At 35.0% G+C, this 16960-nt stretch overlaps 1 protein-coding gene across 38 annotated transcripts in view; it reads right to left on the bottom strand.

Moving 5' to 3' along the window:
* ABI2 (abl interactor 2) overlaps window positions 1-16960 on the bottom strand; it is a 103376-nt gene that overhangs the window by 26891 nt on the left and 59525 nt on the right. For 10 of the 38 annotated variants that reach the window (XM_060152255.1, XM_060152248.1, XM_060152254.1 and 7 more), the window contains 3 exons: window positions 8694-8791; window positions 5352-5498; window positions 4489-4613 (listed from right to left, as the gene is read on the bottom strand). In XM_060152255.1, coding sequence (XP_060008238.1) covers window positions 4489-4613; window positions 5352-5498; window positions 8694-8791 — 370 coding nt within the window. Of the gene's footprint in view, window positions 1-3282; window positions 3463-4488; window positions 4614-5351; window positions 5499-8693; window positions 8792-15910; window positions 15929-16960 lie in introns of all 38 variants that reach the window. The other 28 variants (XM_060152256.1, XM_060152249.1, XM_060152288.1 and 25 more) reach the window with 10 other exon arrangements.

A 16960-nucleotide genomic window follows, 5' to 3' on the forward strand; every position in this document is an offset into this window, starting at 1 on the left:
CCCATGAGAGAGCAGGCAAGAAAAGAGAAGGGGGAGGAATGGGGGAAGGGGAAGAGTGAGGGAGAGAAGAGGGGGGAAGAGAAAGGTGAGCGGAAGAAAAGGAGGAGGGGAGGGGAAAGGAGAGGAGAAAGGACAAGGGAAGAAGGGAAGGGAAGAGGCGAAAAGAGAAAAACACAACAATTTTTCTTCTTTTCCATGATTGTAAAATGGTTTTACATGACTAAAACTGATCTTCAGGAACTGTTAAATTTATCAAACTTGGATTCATATGGATACTCATATAAAGAATATTACAGAAGCACTCAAGAGCTGCTATAGGATTTACTCTTCATACATACGACAGTATCAAAACCTAAAACTCAATTCTGTTGTATAAAAATCTTGAGTAGTCAAGCTCAAGCACAATCCACTGTCAATTTATACAGCCATGATAAAAATGTAAAAGCATGTAAACTAATAAGCTATTTTTTAGAAGGTATATTTTGTCATTTGAATCACACATTGCTGGCATTTTAGGCATTAGTCTGTAACACCCTAATACAAACCTAGAATAATCAAGTTAAAAACTCTGATATTTAACACCATTATGAATTTTATATAGTTAGATCCAGTCTAAAACCTCCCATGTTATAAGCCATCAGTGATCCAAAGACACTACATAATCAAGACTCTATTCAAACCATTAATGAAGCATTTATTTTGCTTTGAGCTGAAAAACAAAACTATAGTTTAATTACCATAGACCTAACTATAAAAACCTGAAACTAAAAACTTCTAGAAGAAAACAAGACAAAAATCTTTTGTGACCTTGTGTAAGATAAAGAGTTTGTAAACACAACACTAAAAGCACAATCCCCAAAAGAAAAAAGAAAAAAAAAAGAGCAATGAACGAGACCATCAAAATAAAGAACTTCTGCTCTTTAAAAGACACCATTAAGAGAATGAAAAAGTAAGTCACAAAATGGAAGAAAATATTTGCAAATCACACAATTAATAAAAGGCATATTCAGAATATAAAAGGACTCAATAAGAAAACAAACAACCCAATTAAAAAGGTGTGTGAGGGGAAGCAAAAACATTTGAACAGACATTTCACCAAAGAAGATGGCAAATGAGTACATGAAAAGATGTTCTACATCATTATTCATTGGGGAAATGTCAATCAAAACCACATGAGAAACTATTATACACCTATGAGAATAGCTAAATTAAATATGCATATATATGTGTGTGCGTGTGTATATATGTATATAATGACAACACCATGTGCTAACAAGTACGCAGAGCAACTGGAAGTCTCACACACTGCTGGTGGGCATGCAAAATTGTACAAGCACTTTGGAAAACAATTATGCAATTTCTTACAAAGTTAAGCATTCACTTACCAGACAACCCAGCAATCCTACTCCCTAGGTGTTTACCCAAATGAAATGAAAGCCTATGCTCACACAAAAGTCTGTGTGTGAAGGTATTTGGCAGTTTTTTCACAATCACCCAAAACTGGAAATAAATCCAAATGTCCCTCAATTGGGAAAGGGATAAACAAACTCTGGTAAATCCATTCAATAGAACACTACTCAGTAATAAAAAGGAACAAAACATGTAATAATGCATAAATCTCAAATGCACTGTGCCAAAAAGCCAGACCCAAAAGGTTACGTTACATATGCTTCCATTTATGGTATTTTTACAAAGGCAAACTTTAGAAGAAAAAAAAAACAGATCAAGAGGTTGCCAGGGGCTAAGAATGAAATGAGTGAAATGGAAAGACTGCCTACAAAGGGGGCTTGGAGGAAATCTGGGGATGATAGGACTGTTCTATACCTTGACTGTAGCTGTGGTTATACCACTGTATACATTTGTCAAAACTCACATGAGTCCATACTAGAAAGGGTGAATTTTACTGTATATAAATTATACCTTAATAAAAAGAAAAGAAAAAAAAGTATTTGGTGGGTGATTCAAAGATACTACATAAAAGAGATTATATTGATATAAGTTGTTAATAAGGCATTTACTTTGCTTTTTGTTAAAAAACTGTAATTATTCACTCATACAACAAATGTTGATTCAGTGCAGACTAGGAACCAGCACCTGTTATTAAATTATAATTTAATTACTAAAATGTTGACTCTAGGTGAGGGTGATTTGTCCTTTCTGGGCCTACAACTGATTTCAAGATGTATTCCTTACTCTACTGATGCAGGAGCATAACAAGATTTCTATATTTAACTAGCTAGAGTGGCCTAACAGAGTGGTATGTAGATCAAAGGACAGCTCATGCTTACATACACCCACTGCAGAAAGCTTTTCTTAAAAAGTGCTGTTACAGAAGCTATGCCATAAAACACCATCCAAAATGAATGGATTAACATGGATTTTTAAGATGTCTTCTAAAACACTTAAACACCTAGATACAGCAGCAACACTGCACATATATTCTATGAAGTACTTTATTAACCAGCTAAGGTGATGTGTGTCCAAACACATACATTTTTATAGTAGATAAGAACTTGTTTACTAAACCAGCATTAACTTTGAAAATATACTTTGTAGGAATTGAGCCTTTTTCTCCTTAGCCATGAAAACAAACTTTAGGTAGCAATTTTAAAACAGTAAAACACCAGTCAATCTTAAATTACAAACAAACTTGAAATCCTTAAAAAGCCCCCTAACTATGTGTTTCCAGTGCTGCTATAATAAGCAACAAATTCTGTTATAATAGACTTGTACTTTCAAACTGTCATATCAAATATTTCCTATAAAATATACCTTAAAACTACTGTCATACTTTTCTTTTTATTAATGACATAACCTGTAACAAAGAATACTTCTAATAACAACTTCTCAAAACTGTATAGAAGGGACTTCCCGGAGGTTCAGTGGTTAAGACTCTGTGCTCCCAATGCAGGAGGCATGGGTTCAATCCTTGATCAGGGAACTAAGATCCCACATGCCCAACGGCACAGCCAAAAAAAAAATAAAATAAAATAACTGTAGAGAAGACAGCTCCATACTAAATTTGCAAATCTCTAGTAAATAAAATTCAAGCAATAAAAAATGTGTATTTGTGCTATTCTACTAGAAAAATGAGAAACCTTACCCTGATTCCCTCAGGAAATTCTATTCTTCGGTCACATGCCATTTTCTAGTTAGCACATTATTCTTCAGATTTTTTTTTAATACAAACCACAAACAAACAAAAATCATAAAGCCAGAGTTCCAAGTAAGAGAAGAGCCAGACAATTGGATCTGCCTGCCAAAGAATAAACCAATACTCACCTGTAGGGGGAGTGGAAGAAACAACAGGGGGAGTTGGAGAAGTGAAGCCATCAGCAAGGGTCTGGGCACCCCCAGCGGCAGTGTCTGGGGCAGTGGAGGGAGGGACAGTAGCAGGAAGAGGGGCAGGGGCAGATGCAGAAGTAGCAGGAAGGGGAGGAGTACCAGCAGAGCCAGCAGGGGCTGAGGGGAAAGAGGAGTAAGAGGCAGCATTAATGAGGCAGTTCCATCAGGCAGGATTAGAAACGGCATTAGAGAACTTAATGTTAGCTACTCGGTGCTTATCAATAACCAAAGAATAGAAGAGAGTGTTAAAAAAAAAAGAATGAGCTTATTATGTTAAAGGATTATTAAGGTTTGCAGCAAATAATTCAAGATGCTAAGGGTAATGTACAGGATTTTAAATTCATTAAAAGCATTCCTTTTTACCTGATAGCCACTACTCTAGAAGAAAAGTGCTCCCTTTATATTGTTATTTTTAACATTCTGTAAATATTGATAGTATACAAAATGAAACACAACACACTACAAAATGACAGTATTCCATTTTGAAGTATACAAATCAGAAAATAAAAATATTTCAGACATAAATATCTTATCAGGTAAAAAGGAATTTAGAAAAATAACTCTTTTCATGATTTTTAAAAAGGAACTATCTATTTGTTATTATAAGTAAGTTAAATATGTAATATTCTATCCTTACGTCTTTTCTGTCATGTTTTTAAAACTAAATTTTAACTTTGTGTCCTCAGATTAAACAAGTACATTTTTCTGTTTCAGACAAAAGAGGGTAGCATTTCAGTGACTATCAAGTTCTCAGAGTCCATGAGATTGAACTGTCAAAATTATATCTGCTCAATCCTTTGCTACCAATATGGTTCTCACACTGAGACCCCACTGTGCCCAAAGGCATGCACTGTCATAACACCAGCTGGAATTAAACACGTAACTCATTCCGGTGAAACCTCAACTCAAAGCACCAACTACGCCACAGCACCAAAGACACAAACCCAAATAACAGAGAAGTATGTGAACATAAACTCACAAATCATTTGGTTAAAAATAACAAACGCATAAAGATTTTTCAGCATTTACAGAGTCTTCGAGGGAAAAAAACCCTGATTATGAAGAAAGCCCAGTGTAATTAAATCAGAAATTGAATCCAAACTCAGCAAGCAAGGTGAAGATGAAGCACAATTCATGTTTTACCTGGAAAGACACTGGGAGGAGAAGGTGTAGGAACAGCAATGGGGACTCCCACACTCCCACTTCCACTGTTCTCCCGACTGCTGCTCCGACTACTAGGGTGGCTTCCTCCGCTACTCCCGCTGCTGCTAAAGAAACAGAAGCCACCAAAACATGAGTATTGATATACAGCAAGATACCACCAGCATTTTCCAGAATTTTCTGAAATGAATATAGCTACAAAATGATAATTCAAAAGCCCTCCACTTAAAAGATGAATTTCTTAATAAAGTAAGGAAAAGAGCTGAGTTCAAGAAACTTGTTTTGGCTACCTTTTAATAAGCATGTATTAAAGAAACTGAGAAAGAAAAAAAATTCTCCATAAACGTAGTGATAAATCATGGGGCTTGACACATAAAAATAATATTACTTTCTCTTATTCCAGTTTAATGGCTGTCTGAAGAAACCTCTTTTATAATAAAAACAGTTTTCCTAAACAAATTATTTGATTAATTTTATTTGTAATGATATCATGATATACTATCCCATATTTAATGTTTTATTGCATATAGTTTTTCATCTGTAAAGTTCCACCAAAAAACAACTTGAAATTTCCCACATCTGGTCAATTATTTTTTTCAGGTCAACAATAACTATTAATCTTGCAGAGAAATCTGCACTTTGAGATGACTGTTCTCTTTCAACTTCCTGGCTGCTCAAAGTTGCATCACAACATGAGAAGAGAGAGGTAGAATCAGATGAGGTTTGGGGGAGCAGAGTGAGGAAAAGAACTTAGTGCTTGGAAAATGAGAGAGATTTAACTGAAGTTATCTGAACAAATTATGGTACTATGACCATCACATTTTGCGCTGAGGTAGAGAAAATACCTGTAAGTTCGATTTCTTTGATTCACAGAAGCTGTCCTCACAGGGCTCTGCTGCGAGGGAGCCATAGTACGGGCTGGGCTAGGTACGTAATCATTTGGTACCACTGGAGGGCGCACTGGCTCCAGTGTGCGATAGGGGGAGTGCCGCCTACAAAAAGAAGAGCGTATGTATTGTGTGATTAGCAAGTTTCGGCACAATCAATTCAGAGCTGCCAGTAGTGAAATACAGTTTGTACTCGGAGGTAGTAGAACGTGTTTTAATAAAACCCAGCTACCAATTTCAGTCTTCCCTTAAGTATCACTTCTCCATTAGGGTTTTGATGCATATTGTTGTATTTTAGTCTCCAACTTCATTTCCCTCTGCTAATGCGATTTTGTTCATTCATTCTGAGAGCACGAAGATTCTACTACCAGATAAGCCAATGTTTCCCAGACTCTCTTCTTAGATGAGTTCAAATTATTTTAGTGCCATGTCAAATTCCCCCAACTGCACTGCATAAATGCACTAATTATCCTCCTCACCTCTCTCTCCCTAACCAAAAACTCAGACAGGGTAAATCAGTCTAGAACATGGCTCCACAACCCCCGCACTGATGATCAATAGCAACCCTAACAAGTCACTTCCCTTTCTATAAGGTACAGAAATAAAACCATGTCCACACACAGAAATATATAATTTAATCTCATCTCCTTCCATTCTCACTTCACATCCTCCTTCAGCTTTCACCTTGATTGCCCTTACCTCTTACCCTCTTCACAGTTCAACATTTAAAAGGGAGAGAAGGAAAAAAAGATCACCTAAGTCTTTCTACCTTATTTGAAGTACAAAACAGACTGGATTTATTAGCATATCTCCCTCTTTTTTTCAAAATTTCCTTTTAAAAGAAAAGAATGAGAAGAGCAAGAAAGGAAATATGATAGGAAATAGGATGCACACTGGAACACTAGTAATTATTGAGTTAGTTCTCATCTTTAAGTTTCCAAATAACTTTATGACAATGATAAATACTCAACTGACACGAAACTGATATTGTGTAGATGAGATTCTGGTCTTTAACTGGATCTCAAGATGTGAAAATTAAAGAGCTTTCTTTTCCTGAAATGATGTTGCTCACCTGACTTATGTATTTCTCAATAATTCACTTCCCAAAAAGCTCCCAAGGTTCCTTTAAATACTGTTCTCCTGGACCACTCGAGTTTTGGCTCATTGATTCTGGATGAGATTACTCTGCAATGACCCTGTCTACTACGCTCAAAATCTTCTTGCATAAACAAATATACACATTACTAAAAATAAATAACAGGCACTAGACAAGATATTGGGTCAAAGAAAGAAAAAGGAACGTTAGGACCTTGGATTTAAAATACAAAAAAGGGGCTTCCCTGGTGGTGCAGTGGTTAAGAATCTGTCTGCCAATGCAGGGGACACAGGTTCGAGCCCTGATCCGGGAAGATCCCACATGCCGCAGAGCAACTAAGCCCGTGCACCACAACTACTGAGCCCGCGTGCCACAGCTACTGAAGCCCACGCGCCTAGAGCCTGTGCACCACACCAAGAGAAGCCACCGCAATGAGAAGCCCGCACACTGCAATGAAGAGTAGCCCCCGCTCGCTGCAACTAGAGAAAGCCCGCATGCAGCAACAAAGACCCAACACAGCCAAAAATAAATAATAAATTTATTTTAAAACATAAATAAAATAAAAGACAACAAAGTTCGGGCATCTCTGAAGTTATGATGTAAACATAAAACACCATAAAATACGAAACTGATTGATTTCCAATTTTTCCCAGACAATAAAAATGTTCTGTTTCATGCAAGAAAAAAAAAAACCTTTGCTGAGAACCATACAATGAAGACAATGATAAAAAAAAAAAAAGGTAAAAAACTAGGGGCAGAGGACAAAACACGGTAGCTGGGCAAAGACCGCGAAAAAGCCAGGCTGTGACCATCAAACGGCTAGTGGTGCCCAGCCACTCTGGTCTCCAAAGACACTGCAGAGCCCTTGCTAATACACAAGGAAAACAAATACTAGTGTATGAGTAAATCTTTAAAATCGGGGAGTAACAGAAAATTTTATTTTACTAGGGTTATCTTGCTAACAATCTTGATTCAAAACCTAATTAAAATCCATTAGATACTATACATGATAGAAATACAGACATTCCACAGGAAAATAAATATTTCCTCTTGACCTGATTCTCCACTCTTACCCTGTACAATTATAACCTACCACACATCATCTACATTCTACCCTGAAGTTTAAATCTTATTTAAGCTACTAGATCCTCTCCTCTCTAATCTAAGCAGAGTTTTTTGTCTACCCCGAATAAAATCATCCTATTCCTGGTTGGAAATCATTTTTATTCTTTTGTTTCACACTCTCCTAACTATAATTCCTCCTCCAACATCATCTTTCTTTGCTTGATTAGGTTGCTAGGGTTTTTTGTTTGTTTCTTTTGTTTGGTTGGTTTTTTGTTTTTTGCTTTTTTTTTTTTTTTTTTTTTTGGTGAGGGGGCCAAAAATCAAGATTGCCAATTAAAAACTTTTAAGCATATATCACAAAGCCAATGGTAGTCAAAGCATTTTGTCTTACACATTTAAAAAAAATCCAATTCATGGTACAGTGACTCTGAAAAGTTGACAAAGGACAAATTACCCCCTTTTACAGATGAAAAAACTGAACTGCTAAGAGGCTTACTATGCAACACGACACAGCAGGAGCAGAGCTGGACCACGATTTTAGTCATCTCACTTCTGGGTGATATTATGCCCACTTGATCATGATAAACCAAGTTTTTATACTAAGATGCTATAGAGGAAAAAAGTCAAGCTTTTCCATCAGTTGACCATTTCTCCCAAAGTCAAATCTGAAGCCCAAGTCTGTAGACTGAATGAAAGCTCAGTATTCTCATAAAAACACAAGATATACAGACTTCTGTATTAGGCACAGTATTTTCTTCAGAAGACAAGTTTGAATAAGAAAAATCAACTATAATACAAAAGACTAAAAATTTTCTGAAAATAGGAATTAGAGTGTAATTTATAATAAGCCATGAACTCAGGTTAGGATTTACCTAAAATTTAAAATGCATTAGAAAAATAATTTCTAAACAAAATATTTTTAAAGTATAAAGATGAAAAAAAAAAGTATAAAGATGTTTCCCAGGTATAAAGTATAAAAGATGTTTTCCTTTTGGAAAAGTTACACACAAAAAAGATAACCCTAGGAAGAAAATGTTCTCTTTTCAAATATTTAAAAATAGTTTAAACATATATATTGTTTAGTTTCCACACAGCACTACAGGAAATGGTTTTCAATTATTACTTAGTTACATACTCACCCAAGTGTCCCTTTCCCTGACATAGGGGGACTGGGGGGTTTCTGAGTTGGAGGTGTTGTACGCGGGAGCCCACCCATCTTCATGTTCTGGGTACTCACCTAAAAAAATTTTGAGGAAAAATCAATTTAACCTGTATGCAGTGAAACAAAGTGGCACTTTCAGGAAATAACATTATGCTATTTAACAAAGGAGGGGAAGGTTTAAATAGGAAAAAAAATTAGAGGCCATGCATTTCATATGCAATTTCTACTCTACTATCATTCTACAGTTGTACTCAAAGGACTCTTCCTAACGTGAGATTTTCAAATGATTATAAAGTTGTATGCAAAGACTTTATTTGCCATTAGGCCATCACACCAACAGATCACTGGTTAGACTATAAGATACTACATTCAATTGAAATCAAATAGGATAACTATAAAAACTTTAGTTTTTATAAAGAGTAACTCAATCAGACAATAATGCCTTTATGCAATTCCTTGTTTTTTAGATAGCAAGTTTATCATAAAAAACAAAAGACATGTTTCCCCCAAAAAAAATGCAACTTTAGTTTTGATCCATTGTAAGTAGAGAATATAAAATAAAGTTATATCATATACAGAGAAAATTCCATTTTTTAAAATTGTGGATCAGCCTTACAATTCAGATTTCTTTAATGTTCTCTTATGAAGGAATCACCTACCTGAAAACTGCCAGAAGTTAAGGCATGTTCCTAAACATCTGAACCAGAAAGGTAGGGCTGAGGTATCCCATTCAACTGTGAGCGGTACAATGGCCACTGGCAATGTCCTAGTTCCAATGGGAATTAAACCCACTCAGGCCCAAAATGAAGATTAATTTAGGCATAGGAAAGATGTAACATAGTCCTAAATCAGAGCTAAGCCGTGATTCCTCACTATTCTATCCCCAACTGAAAGTGCAAGTGTGGGACAGTTGGGTGATTTGGGAACCATGGATGCCACCAAAGGAGCAAGTCAGCACTTACACAGAAAGCCCTAGAAATCTGGGTACCTTAAAGAGTTAAGAGAAGTCATGCACAAATATAGATCAAATGCAATCTCAAGTTGTTTGAGATTACCAATTGGTTAGAGTTAATAATGTTTACCACATATGTTCATACCTGACCCTATTTTAAGCCCCTAATATTCTGGATTTCCAAACACTTCAAAACAGGATCTTAACTTTTCTAATAAGAATACATCCAGAGTATTCAAATTATACTTATGAAATGAAACTGCAAGACTTCTGAAATCAGAATACACTTGTAATTTTAAAATATAAATTTTAAGAAAACAAATCATAATTATATAGAGTATTGAGGCTGACAAAATTAACTCTGGCTTAAAGGGAATATTTAAAAATCCTAATATACTACTTGTTATCTGAATAGGCAAGAAATAATATATCAAGAAACAAACTCTTCAAATGAATAGCCCAGTGAACAAGTTGTGTGTGATGTTAAAACAATCTTTAATGACAAATGATACCTTTGAAATATCAATATTTTTAAAGTTAAGCATTCATCTATAATCCTTTTTTTATTGCTTTTAAACAACAAATACAAAACAAACTGGTTATCAAGGAAGAATAAAGATTAACTTATCCTTGCTCTCCCCCTCATTAATAAGCAGAGGGTATAATTGTATCTTAAAATGAAAATGTCAGAAGTTTTAAAAAATTAATCCACATTTGGGGAAAATTTTAGGAGTAATATGACAAATAACGAATAGCTTTTAAAACTGTATATCTTAATTTATGATACCAGAAGATTTTTAAAAGTAGTAACCAAAGTCCTTTAAGCTCAACCTTAAACAACATAAAACCCAAAGTCACTTTAAGTGATGAAGGAGAAGTAGGTGAGCCAAACACTAAACTACATCAATTTGCTAGAAACAGGAAGGAAAAGGAGCAGGGACAGAAAAAGAGTAAAACAGAATTTTATTCTATACATGGAATAGCTAAAATACTTGAAAACAGCTTTCCAACTTTGATTTGTTTAAGGTTTGGGTATATAAGGTGTTTTGATTAAATTGCAGTATCTTCTCTATAAGTCTTTTAATCTACCCAAAACATAAAATAAACAATCTATAAATTAAAATCTGGTGGACATTTCTATACATAAAACTTGATACATTTTATGATCTGTAGAATCGTCAAATGGTTCTATTTGTTTGGTTAATGGGGTTTGCATGAGTAACTTAATTCACTTAAGAAACCAAAGAGTCCCTGTGGAATGTCCAACTAATCTATTATTTTATACTTCACTGATGCTGTGCTACCTCTGTATTAAGCTAGAAGAGTATTCAATATTTCTTCAAGGTAGCTTTCCTTGTGAAAAATGTTTCTACGCTAAGTAAAACAATGAATATGCTATGCAGAATATACATACTGCCATCTAATTTGAGGAAAAGGGAAAAGAACAGGAATAATTGCCAAACAAAACTTATTATAATATAGAGCTCACCTATGATAAAAGTTAATAAACTGTATTTCACACCTAAAATAATTTGGTAAAAAATTACTTACTGGATACTCATCATGGTTCTAAAAACTACTTTGAGGGAAGTTACAGGGGGACACAACGCTTCCTGAAAAGGAGCAAAACACATGACTGAATTGTGAGTGTGGTGAAGGGGAACTTAACTAGAGAGAGAGGACATACCACAAACTCAGGATAAAGCAACACTGCACCCACTCCATAACAGCAATTCCACTTGAAGCTTTAGAAAATGTAATACACACAGGCAAAACTATCATCTGGCACATGAACGTGTAGTTGGCGGTCCTGAATCATGAACAGGAGTGCTCGTGATACTTTTCAAAGTTTTACTTGGGAACTGGAATGAAACTTTGATGGCTGATTCCAACAATATTTCAATTAATGTGGGTATTTTCTGATGCCACAAAGGAAAAGTCATCATTGAGAGCTGAGTGAAGCAGGTGTTAGCCACATGGAGAAAGAGCAGGAAAGGTCCCTTTTTTTTCCCTGCCAGAATGAAACTCTCAGAACAGAAGAAATACTTCATTTAGGTTATGAAAGTTAATGCATGATCACAACTCAAATAGTTTCCCACTGGCCTGGATGAAGAAATGCAGATAATACCGAGAGTAAGAGCAATTCCTTTATGACCAGAGTGGTCTGCTCTCCCAGACTCTGGAGATCACTACAACTAGAACCAACCATCAGGCCAATTATTATACCTCACTACTGCTTCTAAAGTGCTCCTATCTTTCCTGCTCTATCCTTTTTTGGTAAATGCAATACCCTCCTTGAACCCTGATATATATATATAGTATCATGTATTTCATATATAACACTCATTACAAATCTTAGTGATTTCCAGTACCCTGTGAACTCCAGTATTTTTTATAAAGCTGGCCAGCCAGGTATCTCTAGTTCAGAGCACATCACCTCTGCTATGAAGAAATCTCCCACGAAAAGATGACCTGTTGCAACTTAACAGTGACAGACACATTCTAAAATGATATCTGTGGTATATCCCTCATTTGAACTACCTACCACCAGACTACTAGACACAAGGGTAAAAGAATATGAAAAATAAAAGAAGACAAAGGTCTGTAAAATGATTTCTCTGCTTTTAAGGAACTTATTTTAGAACTAAGACCCACATGTTTAAAACAAAAAGTAGTATCTACAAATTATATCGAAATCTCCAAAAAAGAAATATCAATGCAAGACAAAATGGCTACAGAAGGTTTCATAGAGAAAAATCTGAGCTGGAGTGTTAACAAGTCTTAAAAAGAGCAAGATTTAAATATACTAAGAGAAGAGGAGTAGTATGTATAGGTTGTGTCTGGATGTGGCGTAGTGAGAATGGGCAGCAGCTGTGGTCAAGCATCTCTAGGCTTTCGCTCAATGCCCAGTATCGTTCCCCATTAGTTCCATCCAGTGCATAATTTTCTGGCTTCCTAGAGATCTTTATCCCTCTCCTCAGAGGATATATGTTCCTACTTCAATTCTCAGAGCCAGCAGGAAAAGAACCAGGAGATCCTCTGAAGGAGATCAAAGCTGAAATCAGGAATTCGAGTATGACTTCAGGAGAGATGTAAAATTTTTAGTAAGAGAGTTAGAAAGACAAAAAGCCTAAGGTGCCAAGAGTCCTAAAATAATCTAATACAGAGATAAGGGAATAAGAGATTAGGATTAAGGGGGGAAGAACAAATAAAGTAAGAAGAAGAAAAGAGGAATAAAGATGGACAAACTTCTGCTTGATTCTGAAAACAGTTTCTAACAACTGGCTTTTGACAAGATAGAATTGGTGGCTCAAGTCTGGAACTGATAGGCAAACCCAGATGAGTCTTCCAAAAGTTGCTGTTATTGTGGAGTTTTTCTCCCAAGTGTTGTATCGAATAAATGCTTAACAATGAACCCTCAGCTGTACCCGAGAGCTAGAAATGTGAGAGGCAATTTATCATCCTTCTGTACTGTAGGGAATGACACACAAGGTCACATGCAAAGTGAAAAGGTTAGCCCATTTTTTACATAAAGTTATGGATCTTCAAGATCCCAAGCAAAATTTTCAGAAGTGTTGTATTCTTAATGTGTTAACTGTAAAAGAAACTCCTAACCCCTCCTCATTAATTATTAAGAATCTGCTTGTACAATGTTCATCTGAAATAAATACTACAAAAACAGATCAGAAGTCTTTATTTTTTTTTGCATTAAAGTAAATACACTAATTTTAGAAGTACTTAAGCTTAGCTTCATTAGTGACAACTTTCAACAGAAATATCTGTTTCAAACACATCAGTAACAAGGTCTTAAAACTCTTTTATTAAAATAAAGAGTGGGGAAAGGGTACCCCAGTTCAAGGTACATTCCACTTTTATATGGCCTCAGGTACATATTAAAACCCCTCCAATATGGCATGCTATCCATCGGCTTTTTATACCTTTTTCTTTAAAAATATCACCACGTTGTTTTCAAAGGTCTTATGAATTAAACTCTACAACTTCTCATTCGACTGAAAAAAGTTAACCCAAATTTTAGATGAAAAGAACCATTAAACACAACCAGGACATGCTGTATAAAAGGTTAAAAGTTCAACTTTTAAGCATGGAGGTCTCTTCTGAGTCAAATCCCATGTGTCTTGTCCCAAAGTATGATATTTGTTTAGAGTATATCTGAAAGGCATCAAGTCTGACAACAATGGGAGCAAAGACAGAGCTCATAATGAGCTGAGGAGGAAATCAAATATCAGGAGACTTCCAGGGCACCTGACATAATCCACAGGTCTCCAAAAATCTCAGCTGGAAAACCAGTGGACTAGTTTACTATCTGCGGTCCCTTCCAACTTTAACATTTTTAAATTCTATTTTCTATCTTAATATACTCAATTATTCCATTAATCAACCTTCTAAAGCAATTCATTTTTTCCCATCAACATTAAAAAGAGTAATGATTTGCTATATGCTGAATATTTTTTCCACTCTATTTTGTTTTGGTTCACCCAAAATTATTAACTATGTGCCACAAGTTTATAGAGATGACAGACACACTCAGAAAGAAAGACAAGAAGAAAGAGACAGGACTGGCACATTCTAGCTTCTAGGATGACCTCACGGTACATACTTCTCACCCTGTCAACCCCATCCCAATATAGTAGAAACAACTACATAGAGCCACAGTACTAAGGAGTGGAGCTTTTTTGGTGCAAAGAGCAAAGATGTTAAGGAATCTTATCCAAGTGTGATGTTCCCTTATTAGATCTTTCTTTCTTGGAAGCTCTCATTTCCCACTCACTCTGGCCTCTCACACAGAACAGATCCTGAACCCAGAAAGATCAAGAAGGAATCCTGGTAGGGTTTGGAAGAAATGAGCTAGGGATAGTTCCTTAGGCAAGCTGGTCTAAACTTTAAGGGGAAAGAACTGGTCCATTTTTTTTTTTGTCTTTCCTTTAGTTAATCTTTCTGTGCACTTCTATCACTTTGGAGGTTAATGTATCAATAGCCAAAATCTGAATACAGACTTTAAGGGAAAAAAGCCAAGGTAGCCACAAGGACAGCTTCTGGTCTAATTCTACCTATTTTATGCAAAGTAATCTCCTCACTCACCGAGACTGAGGGCTTGGAGTCAACACTCCAATATACTTTTATGTACACATGAAGTACATCTGCCTGGGCTCCTCCAGTCACATCTCTCTACCATGATCTGTTAACTTTCTGTGGCCGTGGTTAGTAGCTAGTTAATGATTCAGATCTCAGTCATCTTGTCTTCTTGTTATCACTTTCTACACTGAAGACATGGCAAACAACAGGGTATATGGTAAGAATACATATTTGAAAAGGAATTATAGAATTCAGCTAAGAAAAAAAGAACAAAAATGAAATGCATGATCGATTTGGTGACAATAATTTTAGTACCATTCTATCTGACAGGCTTCTTGATTATTCTTGAATGTCTTTTCCCATTTTTCCCTCCAAAATACTAAAATGTTACTGAAACAAGTAAGAAAAGGAAATATCTTTAATTCTTAACTTGTATTTTGTTAAACACTATCATGAGCTTTTGATGCTTTGCATATAATACTCGGCTTGAAAACCTCTTAAAGTGAGTTTATACTGAAATATTTATATAGCAATTTGAAAAGACTAATTTTGTTTTTTGCAAAATACATGATACTGCAACTTAAAAAACACCCAAAACACTGAATATTTTCCAATTTTCAATTTTTTTAAGAGTGATTAAGAGTCAAGAGATAATGACATAGTGGCCACAAGGTATATAATAAAGCACACCATTTATAGAATAAAAAGGCTATTACACAGGGGGAGAGTTAAATGAAGCACATTAGCAGCCCTCCAATCCAAAACAAAATTTCTACATTTACAAAAGTCCAGCTAATTTTACTTCATAATGACATTTTATGATAGGGTAACTTACATTTCAGTTTCACAAAATATACTGACATTGCAAAACAACCATTTAGTCAACAAATATTTACTAAGTGTCTAATGTGTGTCAAGCACTGTTCTAGGCACACAGGATAGGGCAATGAACAAAACAGTCAAAAACATCTGCCCTCATGGAACATGAAGACACACAAAGTTTCATGAAAAAAAAAATAAAATAAAAAAGAGTAACTAACTATTTGTTGGTTTTAAAATAAGGCCAAGTGCCAAATATCTCTTCACTCCCCATATGTAATATTCTACATAAGAACAGAGAATGGAAATCCAGCCCTGGAATCTCTTACCTTAAATCTAAGCAACCACTTAATGCATAAATGGAGCAAATAAAAGAGGTAAGGGAAAAAAGCATTGAAAGGTTAGTTGGAACTTCAGGATGTGAAGAGAAAGGAAAAAAACAAAGAAAAAACAAGTTAAGCATTCAGCATTAAAAAATAATGTTTCAGTAGATCATAGAAAGAGTGGTTAAAGCAGAATGTGTCATGAACAGGAGTTTTGTGATGAAATTATATGACACTTTTATTTAAAAACAACTTTATTAAAGATTTCTTCAAATTAGTGACCCCTAAACACTAAAATGTACAAAAAATGAAAGGGACTACAGATTCCCTAAAGAACATTTACTTGAGGATTAAATAAGAATTGGGGGATCACCTTTTTAGTATATAAGTGGGGAAGTACAAATATGATGTTTTATATTCTAAGTGCCTTTTTATCATTAAATTCGTTCAGGATCCTAAAATTTTCTATTAGCAGTTGTTAGCCTCAAATAAATCTCAAAAGATTTTCCCAAGTTAGAATAAATTTCAGTTATTAATTATCCATCCAATTGTACATCCTATTTTAACATGCTCTAATTAGTACTGTAAACTAAATGCATTAGGTGTTCATTATAAAATTAAATATCAAATTTCAGATAATAGTGCTTATATCAAAATTGTAAGAAAGAAAAAGATTTTTTAAAAAAATTTACACCATACATATTCTTTTACCTAGATCTACATTAAAGTTAGATTTAACCGATTTCTAGCCATACTTGTGTGAGGTATATTTTTTAAATTTAAATTTGCTTATATTAGACACAAATCAATTGCATGAACTGTACAGTTTCACTTATAGGCATATACGTATTTACTCAGCATCACATTTGAAAAGTCACTGTCTTTCAAATCACTGCTGAGATGCAAACTTTAAATAACCTAATCCTTAGCTGAAGCTCTGAATAGTTTCTTAAGAACGAACACCAATTTAAATGAAAGTTATATGCTCCTCAGTTGTGATTATGGTACTTTACATACATAGCAGGCACTTAAATACATTTTAAAAGATAGCCAAAA

The sequence above is a fragment of the Lagenorhynchus albirostris genome, chromosome 6, assembly GCF_949774975.1.
Source record: "Lagenorhynchus albirostris chromosome 6, mLagAlb1.1, whole genome shotgun sequence".
NCBI lineage: Eukaryota > Metazoa > Chordata > Mammalia > Artiodactyla > Delphinidae > Lagenorhynchus > Lagenorhynchus albirostris.